This window comes from Amphiprion ocellaris, chromosome 10 (assembly GCF_022539595.1).
Source record: "Amphiprion ocellaris isolate individual 3 ecotype Okinawa chromosome 10, ASM2253959v1, whole genome shotgun sequence".
Taxonomy (NCBI): domain Eukaryota; kingdom Metazoa; phylum Chordata; class Actinopteri; family Pomacentridae; genus Amphiprion; species Amphiprion ocellaris.
The window spans coordinates 22,379,696-22,393,437 of NC_072775.1; the positions used below are offsets into that span (position 1 = coordinate 22,379,696).

The following is a 13,742-nucleotide window of genomic DNA, read 5'->3' on the forward strand; positions in this document are numbered from 1 at the left end:
ACTCGTTGCAGAGTAAACACATTGGTTTGGCGTTCGGACTTGGTGGTAAATAAATAAATACTTGTCAGTCCACGCAGGATTAAAACGACGGTTTTCCTCGCCGATTGGTCGTTTCAGGATAGAAAAAGACATGCTGCTATTTTCACCTGTATAGAACTGCTAATGTTAACTTTTCAAACGCGTCTCCTCAACACAATGCATTGTGGGTTAGTTGCTAGGTTACGGTAAGTGTTGCATTCAATGTTTGCAATAATGTTGGAATTTTTGTAAGAACTTGTCAGTGTTACTGAAAGATGTTTTTCTGTTTTTCTCGGACTCAAGTCCCAATCACTCGGCAGTTGCTTTAGGGCCATTCGAGGGTTGCTTTCGGGCCGCATGTGGCCCGCGGGCCGCTAATTGAATAGGGCTGGGTTAGTGTTTTGGTAACTGAAGTTCTTTTACGTCACTGCTACAAAATCTTTACAATATGCTGTACTGACTGTGCAAGTAGGGCAAGAACAATTATTTTTGACAGACGTGAGGGCAAAAGTAAACAGCCTTTTACTGCGAATGGTTATTTTTTCATTTCATATCAAACTAAAAAATATTAAAATTATGAAGTGAGTTTTATCGCAGCCTGTACCAAACAAATATGTTCCATTCTGTCTGAAGAATCTTACTTGTAGGCTGGGGCACCTCTGTAGAACCACAGAACTTCAAGAACAATACTAGTTTGTGACACAATTTAATTAATCCAAAAAATACAGCTCCTGTGATTTAGATATGGCAAGTGGTAATATTGCTATTTAGATGACATTTCAATTAATTGTTTAACTCGATGCACGACTGACTGTAAGACAGCTGATGCAATGCTCATTATGTACTCTGACTGGAACTGCCTTTACGCTGCTTGAAAGGATCCATCCATATTCATCACGGGGTGTCAGTCTCACTCAGTGTGGCCGTGGTCTAAAGTTGTCAGAACCAATGTCAGACTGTTCTCTGCAAGCTCTTAACTTCATAACCAAGCAGTTGTTGAGATCTGTACACCACTGGGAATGTCTAACACTGAAGGGACCCAGTGAGATAAGCTGATAAGTTGATGTTTTGTTCCTTGTCAGGGAGCAGATGAGTGTACAGTGAGGTGAGAGTCAGGGAGGAGACTCCTCAACACACTTGCGCATCACTGGGGACCGAGGAGGAAACACAACGGGAGTCTATACTGTCATATGGTCATGGAAACGCCACAGTACAGATGGTATTTTAGGAGGCAACCGGGGAGAGGTTTTTTCCTCTGGGACGGACATGCAGGGAGTTGGAACTAGAGATGGCAGCAGTGATGTGGAGTTAAGATAAACAGGATGGACTGAGAGAAACACAGAGGAACACGAAAGTCAGAACCATTAAAAACATGATGGATATTATTTATTAATAAAAATAGTTGAGGGAAGTTTTCACAGACTGTACTGCAGATCTGACCTGAATGGTACTCATTGACTGTATGCAGAATTACAAACTGCACTGTACCTAATGAGAACATCACAGCTAAGCAAAATGACAGCTTAACCAGTTCATTTGCATTAACTTGCCTTAAAAAGACCAAGTTTAGTTGTAACTGAAATCAGTCAAAGTGTGTAGTCACCGTATTTAAATATTTGGTATTTATGCATAGACCAAACAGCTCAAGTTGACTGACTAAAATTTTGTACATATATCTGTAAAAAAATCAAACCACATCTCTGCCAAACTGAGGTTTCTAATGTGAATCTGTTCAAATGAATAGGACTGTTAGTTTTGCTTATTTCAGTCTGGGGGACATCTTAAACATCAAAGAGATGCTTTGGTAGTGGAGATATGCTGCATTGAGGCTGGCCTTCAAAGAGCTCAGCATTCATTCAGTGAATACCTTTTTTTCAATAGCATATTCACATAACCCTCTGAAGTGACCAGTTGCTCTCATCTATAGACAAACCCACGAACTGAACCACAGAGGTCTGCAGTAGAAAGTAACACAACAGCGAGGCTCCAAAAGAATGGAGAAATATTGCTTTCATGAGAAAATGGTGAAAATAGAGACTTGGTGAATTTACTAAATTGACCAACTGAGAGGCTATTTGGTAGTATGCTTACTTTAACTGGCATTCACAAGCTTCAATTTTCCCACTTTATGTCAAAAGACCACATTGTCTGACCGTCAGTTGATAACAGTACAAACGTAGATGTCTGAATGCATGTCAGTGGTGTAAAGTAACAGCTACATGCACTCAGGTGCTGTACTTACGTACAATTTATGATAATTTTAGTTGTTACGAACGAGTCAACTAAAGTATCCAAAGTAAAGCCACAAGTTTGCCAGCAAAAAAGCCCGTCAGTAGTATGACTGACAGATGTCAACGGAAGCACCGAGTAACTACTAAGAGAAGCAGCGTTTGTACATTCCATATATCTGCCATAATATCAAGTGGTGCTGTGAGATTCTGAATGGAAGACCTTGAATTTAAACTGAATTGAGTGCTTCTACTGTGTCATAGGTCTCCTGCTACTGTTAAGTAAACACTCTGAATAGTTCCTCCACAGCATATTGAAAGGGAAAAAAATCTGACAAAACTCAGCTTGAGTCTGCAGAGCTTTTTCACAGTAGACATGTGGCATGGTGCAGCGAGAAAAGCACCGTGTAATGAATAACATTAAATAAAACAAGTGTATTCGCTTAAAGATTAGCATTCAAAGGGACCTGCAGCGCTAAAGTGCCTGCAGTAAAAAAGTCTACTTTCTGCTAGCACTGAAAGACATTTCACATATCCATAAATGCAGCAATGCCACATTATAAAAATGCTTTGCAGTACAGGTCTTTAAATTTTACTTTAACACAAGTTTTAGTAAGCAAATATACTAAGTATCAAAAGGAAAAAAAATCTGTATGCAGAATGACACCAATTACTGTCATTATTACTGATATGAAAAATGCATGTGGTACTGAAGTTGTAGTTAGTGAAAGTGGATATTTCAACAAGTTTATATACTGGTAGGTAGTAAAATGCATCACAATGGATTTTTTTTAACTGAACATTGATTTTGTATTTGTTGAATCAATGCATTAGAATAAAAAGTAAAATATTTTTCACTGAAATTTAGAGAAGTATTATAAAATGCTAACACAAGTCAAGCACAACACTGTCTATTACGTCCCACATAGTGGCAGCAATGTTCATACTACATTTTTGAATTATTATTTTGAACTAAAGATATGTGACCTATGACAAGTGAAATTTAATTTTCAGAAAATCATTATGCCTAACAATAATCTATTCCTATCATGAGTCAGTAAATAGATATGTCTATTTTTTTTTTACCTGTAAGTAACAAAGGGAGTTACAATTTATGCATTTTGAAATAGTACGTTATTTGAACAACTGCACCTCTTTGAGCCATCAACTTGTCAATACTTGTTTTTTGATCAGTTCCATAGAATTCCAGGATACACAGAAGTTCTCATCCGTACAGCCATGTGTAAGTTTTGAGGTCAAAAACATGTTGGTTTTTTTTCTGACATTTAAAGTACAATAATGCATACACAACTATCACATATGCGATGCAAAATAAAAAAGAAATTCTAATTTATATGATAAAATAGCAACATTACTGCATTAAAGTCTAATAATGTTTTCATCTTTAAATAAATGGGGTTTTTAAAAATCATTAGGCTGTCTTTTGTGTGCATTTATAAATCTAGTGAGTTGTGTAATAATATGAAGTTGAGTTTTTGGAACCAGGGGATGCACAGTGGCTCGGTGATTAGCACGGTCGCCTTGCAGCTCCACAGTTGTGTGTCCTGGCCTGGACCTGGGATCTTTCTGCATGGAGTTTGCTTGTTCTCTGTGCATGTGTGGGTTTTCTCCGGGTTCTGCAGCTTTGTCCCACGGTCCAAAAACATGCTGAGGTTAACTGGTGATTCTAAATTGTCCGTTGGTGTGAATGTGAGTGTGATTGTCTCTATGTGTAGCCCTGTGATAGACTGGTGACCTGTTCAGGGTGTCCCCTGCCTTAATCCTAAATCACCTGGGATAGACTCCAGACCCTCCGACACCCTAATGAGGATTAAGTGGTGTATAGATAATGGATGGATGGATGTTGGAAAAAGAGACGGGTTCAGAGACATCTGACTGTTCTGTAGAATGTCCAACACACTTTGTATGACAAATCTGTGGCTGTAAATAAATATTCAAGTAAAATGTAAAAATATCTGTGTCTCAAACGTACACGTAAGCTACCTGAAAAGTACTTGAGTAGTACAGTATCTGAGAGAATGTACTGATGTGTGTTACTTTCAGTCACAGTTCATTCTTGGGCGGTAGCTGATGTGTGTGTGGTTTGTGCAGCAGGTCTGAGGTCTCCAACAGGTGGATAACTTACATGACATGACATGTGCTAAAGCAGGAGACCTTAGAGCTGCACAGTGACTCACCGCCCTGTGGAGCTTCAGCAGCCTTCCTCCTGGAGCTCTGTTTCCCTCCGTCCGAGTCCTGTCTGCTCAGGACCTCGGACAGCGACTGCCGGGAGCTCTGTCGTCCGGCTTGGCTGGACACGTTGAACCGGGCGCTCTTCTTGTTGACCCGGTCCGACTCCGGAGCGGACTGGCTCCTCTCCGGGTCATGGTTCTCCGGCTCCGAGCCCACTTTGACCAACGCGTTCCTGGTCCTGGTCAGAGCGGAAGTCACGGAGCCCATCACCAAAAATAAAGTTCAGCGCCTCAGTCGGAGTCGTTTACTCGAAGTTTCTGTTTCATTTTACTCAAAACCTGTTCAAACTTGACTCCATTTTTTTGTTGTTGTTGCTGTTCCGCGGTTAACAGAGCTCTGAAAACAACCTTCGCTTCTGTCACTCTTCAGTTTTGAGCTTTAAATTTCATTTTTAGGAAACTAACAACGAGCTGTAAACCTGAATAAAGGACCAGAAGCGGGAGTCTGTCTCCATCGATTTTCCTCCGACAGACACGTCACATGGAGAAAGTTGCTCTGTCGACAAACACACGGCTCTCCCGGGACAGGCAGGCGAAAACAAGCGACATTAATTAACCCTCAAGTAGCCCACACGATTAAAATGAACAAAGATACACCTGCGCTGCTTTAGACAGGTGTGAATATAGATTATTCTAGGATCACAAGCTACCTGTAGATTTCCTTCGGCAAAATCGCGTCTTTAATATATCTGGGGGGAAATAATCGCGAGATTTGGACGCATTCAGGTAAATTTAAATGTGATTTTATGAAGCTCCTGGCAGTGTCTGCACGCTAAGATGTGAATGTTTCATTATAACCAGAACAATACCAACGCAATTATCAGAATCTTTGGACTGTCAGTTTCTCTCTATGGTTATTATTACAACAATACAAAAGTTTTTTAAATAAGTCTTTTCTTCTGTTAATCCCCTGGAGGGTTGAACAGGTCATATCCGTTTAAAAGGGCCTGTGGCAAGAAAGAAAGAAATATGCACACATATGTCAATCTGCACATGACAATTTATAGTAACTAATAACCATTAGCAGCATAATATTCCAAAATCAAAGACCTACACTTTGAAACAAAAAATATATATATAGAAAGTTAAGCTGATGAAATAAAACCTATAACAGAAGCTTCAAGCATCTTAATGCTAGTCTGAAATCACACAAGGCATGAAAGAAGCCCTTAATCAAGGAAAGGCAGAGGAAAGTCTCTTTGCTGGGGATCACAAGGATTGGACTGTTGATTATTGGGCTAAGATTCTCTTCAGTGATGAATGCAAGTTTCCTTTGATGCACACTCCAACTAACTTACTGGTTAGAAGGAAGCCTGGAGAAGTCTACAGACCAGACTGTCTTGCTCCTACAGTAAAACACGGGGGTTGATTCGTGACGATCTGGGGTTGTTTCAGTCTGGGTGGAACAGGGCAAATGCAACTGTGGGAGGGGAAAATGAACCAGGTCACCTACAGGACTACTCTTGAAAACAGTCTTCTTCCATCAGCTGGAAAACTCTTTCCTGCCTCCGATGACTGGATTTTCCAACAAGACATTGTCCCTTGTCACACGGCAAGGTCAGTTAACCCTTTGATGCGCAGTGTGTGTTAGGAGATACTCATTTTCCATTGGATTTGGGTCACTTTTGACCCATGTTGGGTCAATCAAAGGATTAAAGCCTGGATGGAGAACCAGAGCACTGGAACCGTGCCTTGGCCTGCTCCATCACCAGATCCAACTGAAAACCTGTGAAAAATCATCAAACACAAAACGGAGAACCACAAGCCCAAAAACTAAACAAATTTGTTTGACTTTGTGCAACAGGAATGGGCTGCTGTGACAGCAGAATAATGTCAGAAGCTGGTGGACAGCATGTCAAGATGCATGGCTGCAGTCATCAGAAACAATGGTTATGCAATCAAGTATTAACTTCTGTGTGTATCGTGTGATTAAAACAGACAGAAAAGAAAACATGGAATGCCTCTAAAAGTACTGTTTTTGGTAGTACTTTTGGTTGGTTGGATGAATCTGAATGTATGTCGCACACTGGGCTGCTGGACACCTGAATTTCCCTTCTGGGGATTAATAAAGTATTTTTATCTTAATCTTTATAATGCCATAGCTATTGAAGGAAGAACTAACCCTAACCCTATCAAGAAAACCATGTAAAATGGCTAGATATCAGCTCTTCAATTAAACGCTTATGAGCTATTTTTGTTATCATTATATTTGTCTAAAAAAATGTACCTTTAGTGGTACCAGGCAATAAAATGAACAAGAAATTGAAGAAAACAAGGGTGACTAACAGTTTTTTCCATGACTGTATGTACAACATAATATGGAACGTTATCTTGTATTTATGCATAATATTGTTTTAATTAGTAATCAACTTGAGAAGTTGTGTTTCTGCTAGCAATTACTTTTGAAGCAGTAAATAAAAATACCTTTGACTGCAAAGGAAAATGTAACTCTCCTATTTCAGTGTAGCTTATTGGTTGAACCTTTTTTTTTCTAAAATTGTCATAACTCAGACAGATTAAAGCAAGCGGTTGTGTTATTGATTTGTTTATTTTTGAGGAGCCCAGACATTATTTCATACCTGTGTGTACCTCTTCATTTGGTTTGATTTAAACCTGCGAACACTGGAGCAGTGTCTGATATTCTGATAGACTTCAGTTATACCCAAAGTCAGGACAAAAACTCACAGCATTCTATGTTGTTCAACATGATCTAACAAGTTCATGCGTTCTCTCTCCATAAAATGTAGATTAAACATGGTAGCATTATACTTTGGGTCACAACATAATATATAATTTCTGTCTATTTTAGGGTTAAAGGTTTTAGATAAAGATGATGACTGGGCCATTTTTCACAAAATTACTGAAATGTGTATTTTTGATAATCATGGAGATGATGGAAATATTACAGTTTTTATTCACGATATTTCAATTTCAAGGACAAAAACAATTGCTGCTTTGTAGATATTTGCTGGTATTTGAAAGAAAAATGATGCATATTAAGGATACAAATAGTATACTATTAAAATGCAGATTTGACAGTTTTTAGTAATTTACAAAGAATAAATAAAATATGCATATAAATAAAATAAAAAATAAAATCATGTAGGCTATCTGTGCAGACTTCGACAGTAGGGAAAATACGTAAATAATGTCTATGCCACAAATCTGTATTTTTACTAATAATAAACAGTTCTTTTATAGTGTGTAGCTGTAAAATTACACTGCTTACAGAAAACTCTGAATACTGTCCATATCAAACATCTGTATTTTTATACAGGATTGTTTGGGTTTTAGATCATTTTTGATGTATTTTAAGGTTTAAAACATGTTAAATAATTTCTTTATATTTTAAGGTTAAAGATTTTAGATAAAGATGGCTACTGGCCCGTTTTTCACAAAATAACTGAAATGTGTATTTTTGGTAACCATGGAGATGATGGAAGTATTAGGAGAAGCGTTGGGGTGGACGTCATGACATCAGAACGTGCAGGTGTAAACAAAGCAGCTGAGTCGATGTGGTAGAAGCTGTTGTCAGAGCATCAGGTGCTTTTCAGTTCAGAGCTGATCCTGTGTGTGAACTGACCTGAAGTCAGTGTCTGACTGTCAGCGGGCAAACAGCTGTTGTGTTGGATCTGTCATTTGTCATCATTTAGGAGTCTTAAACTTCACGTTGTTAGTTTTCTCTCCGAGTGAAGCTGTTTTTCTGTTTTCTTACCGAACTGTGAGAGTGACTGAATGATTTCCAGTTTCTAACCTGGACAATAACAAGAGACTCTCACAGAAGCGCCCACGTTTGTGAGCTTATTTTGGAGACGTTCTGTTGCTGGCTCCACATGACTTGGTCAAGGTACCCAAGGCTGTGGCATCTTGTAAACACAGTACACACAGTATCATGAAAGATGAAGAAATCGGTGGAAGTGCTCAGACCCTCTTTGCAAACTGTCACATTAAAAATTCATTTTAATACGATGTGGTTATTTGCTTTGATGGTGAGACACCAGTGAAATGATTTTATTAATGTGTTACTGTGTAGATGCATCACTGCTGCACGTGACTGAATCTGAATCTGTTTTGTGTATTTAGTATTTACTGGTTGAGGCGGAAGTACCATGAGACGAACTTTTTCTAGCTGCAGTTTTTTGAACAATTTACAGATTGTCTGTATTTTGGTAAATAACATAATTACTAAAAAAGTATAAATTTTCATGTTAAATGAATAATTCAGGCAAAACCTTTGAATAAGGGACATATTTTAAAAAATCTGTATTGTTTTGAATGGTAATTTGTTCTTTTACAACATTTGACCATCAAACTACACAGTTTTATTGAGGATATTTAAATTTCAAGAACAAAAACAATTGTTGCTTTGTAGATATTTGTTGGTATTTGAAAGAAAAATTGTGTATATTAAGGATACAAATGGTATACTATTAAAATGCAGATTTGAAAGTTTTTAGTAATTTACCAAGAATAAGTAGTAAATTCACGTATCTGTTTAGACTTCGACTTCACTGTAAATCACCTAAAATATAATTATTTGAAGGTGCTCAGACCCTATTTTTAAACAGTCACATTTAAAGTTCATTTTAATACGATGTGGTTATTTTGGTTTGCTGCAGTGAAATGATTTTATTAACATGTGTTACTGTGTAGATGCGTCACTGCTGCATGTGACTGGCACTGAATCTGTTCTGTGTATTTAGTATTTTAGTGGTTGAGGCGGAAGCACTGTGAGAAATTAGCGTTTTGAACAGTTGTAACTTTTCAAACAATTACTGTTATTATATCATTAAAGCTCAGCATTTCTAAATGTAAGTGTATACACCAGCACAATAATGGTTAAATGAAAACAAAAAACTTTAAATAACTGGTAAATAATGTCCACATCAAAAATCTGTATTTTTATGAATGGTAATTTATTCTTTGACATCATTTGACCTCAAAATTACACTATTTTCACTGTATTTACTTATTTATATTAGCATTTTACAGATATTTTCTTTTTTTGAAAAAAAAAGACATACATACACACATATAGGTCTTCTGTTCTATCAGTGTTGAGGAGCAGAAATAAGTGAAGCTGTGCTCCAAAAATTGAGGAAAACAATCGGTGGAACCCACAGTGTGTATCTTTGACTTGACAGCAGCAGCAGCAGTGTTGCTCCTCCTTCCACCCCCTCTTTCTCCTCCTCCAGTTTCTTCCCCTTCTCCTTCATGCCTTGCCCCACATCTCTCCCCTTCTCCTCTCTCTCCTCCTCCTGTTGCTCCTCCTTTCCCCCCTCCAACGTTGCCCGCCACCCTACCCCCATCTTTCCTCTCTCCTCATCGTCTTCCTCCCCCTCCTCATGCTGCTCCTCCTTTATTTTATATAGTTCATTTGTACACTGGGATTTATGTTGGATGTGATCTGATCAGATTTTATTTGAATGAATCTGTTGTGATTATGTCTGGTCAATCTATTCCAACTTTATTTGAATCAGTTAAATTTAATGATATATTTTTGTGGCCCTGTGATGGACTGGCGAGCTGTCCAGGGTATCTCTGCCTTCGCCCTGAGTCGGCTGGGATAGGCTCCAGCCCCAGCGTCACCCTACAGAGGATCAAGCCGAGTGTAGAAAATGGATGGCTGGATGGATGGATGGATGTTGTGTGGTTCCAACTGAACTCTGTTCTTGTCAGTGGGACTCGGGTCAGGGTGCCTTTCAGAGGTGTGGGTGGATCTGGGGGGGATAAACACCCTCACAGTGAAGCTCCGCTCTGTCTAAAGGTGAGAAGGATGCAGACAGCATGTCATGGAGAAGTAACATGTGTGTCTGTGTCCCATCCTGGACCCACAGTGGCGTTCTCAGACTATGGAAGAGGGGTTGCTTATTATAGTGGTGCAAAAGGTGAGACGACAAAGAAATCTAATTCTACTGTGTTTCATTATTTTGTGTATGTTGTGCACTACAACAAAGGTCGTCATCCATCCATTAGCTCCACCTTTTATCCTATATAGGGTTGCAGGGGCTGCAGGTCACCAGTCCTTAATGGTGAGAAAGAACTGAGTTTAATTTCACTGATGTGGACCTTTGTGTGTCCAGGTTGGGATGTTTTTCATGTAGATCAGTTTGAGTTGGACACTGTAGTTCAGAGGGAAGGTAAAAATGTGGAGGTCAGGAAAATAAGTGTTGTAAGTCAAACAAGAGACTAAATGTACCACATTACACTAACACAACACACTTCAGCTGTTTACATGAAACTTAACAGAAACATTGTCAGCCTAATGCTACGTTAGCTTTAATAAGGCTACGACTGAGCAGCTAGCTCTGTTAGCATCACTGATTCACATTAAAGCTAATATTTACTGGATGCTAACTCTCTTCTCTGGTCAACACACAAATAAACTCCATCACCATCTGCAGTGTATGGTACAAATTATATCTGACACTACAGGTGTATATAAAGTGTATTAAAACCGGCACCAATAAGAAAATAAACATTAACTTACCCAACTTTTAGAGCCCTTTCGGTGTCTGCTGGTAAAATCAGCCGAAGCGCCACGGTGACATCACTTCACTTCAGCCGTGCTAGGAGCTGCCGTCAGACAGGAATCCTGTGATCAGGTGTTGACTACCCACCCTGGACAGAAAGCCCCACCCAGAGCCATTTGACTGACAGCTCAGTCCACCAAGTAAAAGCAAAGGCTTTTGTCATTGCTTTTACTTGGTGGACTGAGGAAAAAGCAATGACAAAAGAAAAAAGCAATGACAAAAGGAGAAGGCAATGACAAAATGGAAAAAAGGAAAAAAGAGAATAGGGAAAAGCAGAGACAAAATTTACCTTTTTATTTATGTATTTATTTATTCTTTTATTTATTTCTCTTTATATTTACACATTCCCCCCCCCCGCCTGTTCGATGGCCACGTCTGGCCCATGCACCTGCAACACAAGAACATCCTTATTTATTTATTTCTCTTTATATTTACACATGTATTTCCTTATTTATTTATTTCTCTTTATATTTACACATTTATTTCCTTATTTATTTATTTTTTATATTTACACATTTATTTCCTTATTTATTTATTTCTGTATATTTTATTGTGGCACTCCTGTGACTCCATACCTGGCTACTTCTGGTGAAATATAAGCTGCAGCTGCAGCTGCACCAATCATCGACAGATGGCAGTCACACAAAGCAGGTCCACTGCATTTATGGCACTATGCAGTTAATCCGTTTTTGGTCAGAATTAAGTGGCAGTGATTACAATTATATATGGTACACTGAAGCTTTTGCCGACAAGTTGTGGATTCGTTTTTACACTGCTATGACAAGCCTGCTGTGATAAGGTCTATTTTCTGGAAGAAATATCGAAATCATTTACTTAAGTAAATGCAACGTTAGCACACTGTAGAAATACATTTGCAATACTGGTGTTGAAATTAAACTTTTACTTTGCTTCATATAATAGCAAACAAAGGCACTAAGCATCAAAACTAAAGTACTTAGTACGCAGAATGGCCCCTGTCACTGTAATTATTATTGTTAATAAAAATGCACATTGTACTAAAGCTGTAGTTCTTTTTATCTTGCATGCAGTAGATGTCAATTTAATACAGTAGAGTAAAAAGCCTCATATTTTCTGATGACATTAAAAATTAAAATGAGCAGAAAATGGAAATACAGAAGGACAACACTATTTTATTACATCCCAGAGACAGCAATGTTCAAACTACATTTTGCTATCATTCTGACCTGTGTGATTTTGTAAAGATGGAATTTAATGTTGCCAAGATTATTATGCCGAAGAGGGCTGAACAGTGGATCGGTGGTTAGCACTGTCACCTTGCATCATGAATATCCCCAGTTCCCATCCCGGTCTGGGCCAAGGATCTTTCTGCATGGAGTTTGCATGTTCTCCCTGTGTATGTGTGGGCTTTCTCCGGGTTCTCCAACTTCCTCCCACAGTTCAAAAACATGCCGAGGTTAATTGGTACTTTTAAACTGTCCATAGGTGTGAATGTGTCTGTGACTGTCTCTATATGTAGCCCTGTGACAGACTGATGACCTGTCCTAGGTGTCCCCTGCCTTCACCCTAAATCATCTGGGACAGACTCCAGCCCCCCTCCACAACCCTAATGAGGATTAAGCAGTGTTTAGATAATGGATGGATGAATGCTTTTGGACTGTGGAAGGAAGCTGGAGAACCCGATAATAGATGGATGGATATTATGCTGAAGAGGACATTGGTCCTTTCATATGAATTATTCTGTGGACTGGATATATCAATTAAAAAAGATTAATTCATTTCTGTCCATAACTTAAAGAAATACTACACTTGAAATACACTTTAGGGTTATCTATATTTTGAAATTAAATGCTAGTAGAATATAATTGCACCTTCATGAGCCATCAGTTGTAGTTTTTTTGTACCATTGTGCAGGGCTGGAGCTCATACATACTGATAAAACTGATTATTTCTAGAATTTTATTAATCTTAAAGTTTGAATTGTTTGACTGATTTTGTGTTTAGATATATTTATTGACTTCATGTACTATTATTATACTGGATATGACAGTATTTTATTATTACTAGTAATGCAGTAATGTTAAGATTGAGCTATATTTAATACCCCTATACAGCTTAATGAACAAGTCATGTGTTTGTTCACTTTTTTTTAAAGTGAAGTATAAAATAATACTACATCAGCAGATAAATAAATGTACTTTGTTACATTTCAGCACTCCACATTGCATCTCATTATGCAGCATCAATGCTCATACATTTGAATACTCTTTCGACAGATCATGCTGTCAAAATAGGATCTGTCCTATTAAGTGTCATCTGATCCTGATGACACTTAATTTATTCAACATATTGCTAAAAATCTTACCTCGTGGTCAGTTTAATAACCGTTTCAGAGCTGTTAACCATATCGCATGACTTTCATCTGCAAATGGAGTTCATACAATTATCACAGAACTGTAAATGTTCAAATTTCTTTTTTTCTTGAGCATTTAAAGACTTCCCTTCCAAAAGTTTTCATCTCGCAAACAGCCACTGACAAAACAATTTCTCCTCAAGATCAACTAAAAGCTAACATTTTTTGTTCATTTGAATCTTATTTTCTCATAATGTAATTGAACCTTTGCTACCTCTCACCTCGGTATGACTCATATCTGTCATTCCACTTGGTTTCTCACTTAAAAAAAAAAACATTATCTGTGAACCTGTGCTGTAGAACTGACTTGACTTCATTC

The 13,742-nt window shown here is 38.2% G+C and overlaps 1 protein-coding gene across 3 annotated transcripts in view; it reads right to left on the bottom strand.

The window, feature by feature from the left end:
- Positions 1–4,976, bottom strand: part of pde1cb (phosphodiesterase 1C, calmodulin-dependent b) — a 124,449-nt gene extending 119,473 nt beyond the window's left edge. The window contains exon 1 of one of the 3 annotated variants that reach the window (XM_055014142.1): positions 4,445–4,976. In XM_055014142.1, coding sequence (XP_054870117.1) covers positions 4,445–4,706 — 262 coding nt within the window. In that variant the 5' untranslated portion in view covers positions 4,707–4,976. The remainder of the gene's footprint in view (positions 1–4,444) is intronic. The other 2 variants (XM_055014144.1, XM_055014143.1) reach the window with 2 other exon arrangements.
- Between the last annotated feature and the right edge of the window lie 8,766 nt (positions 4,977–13,742).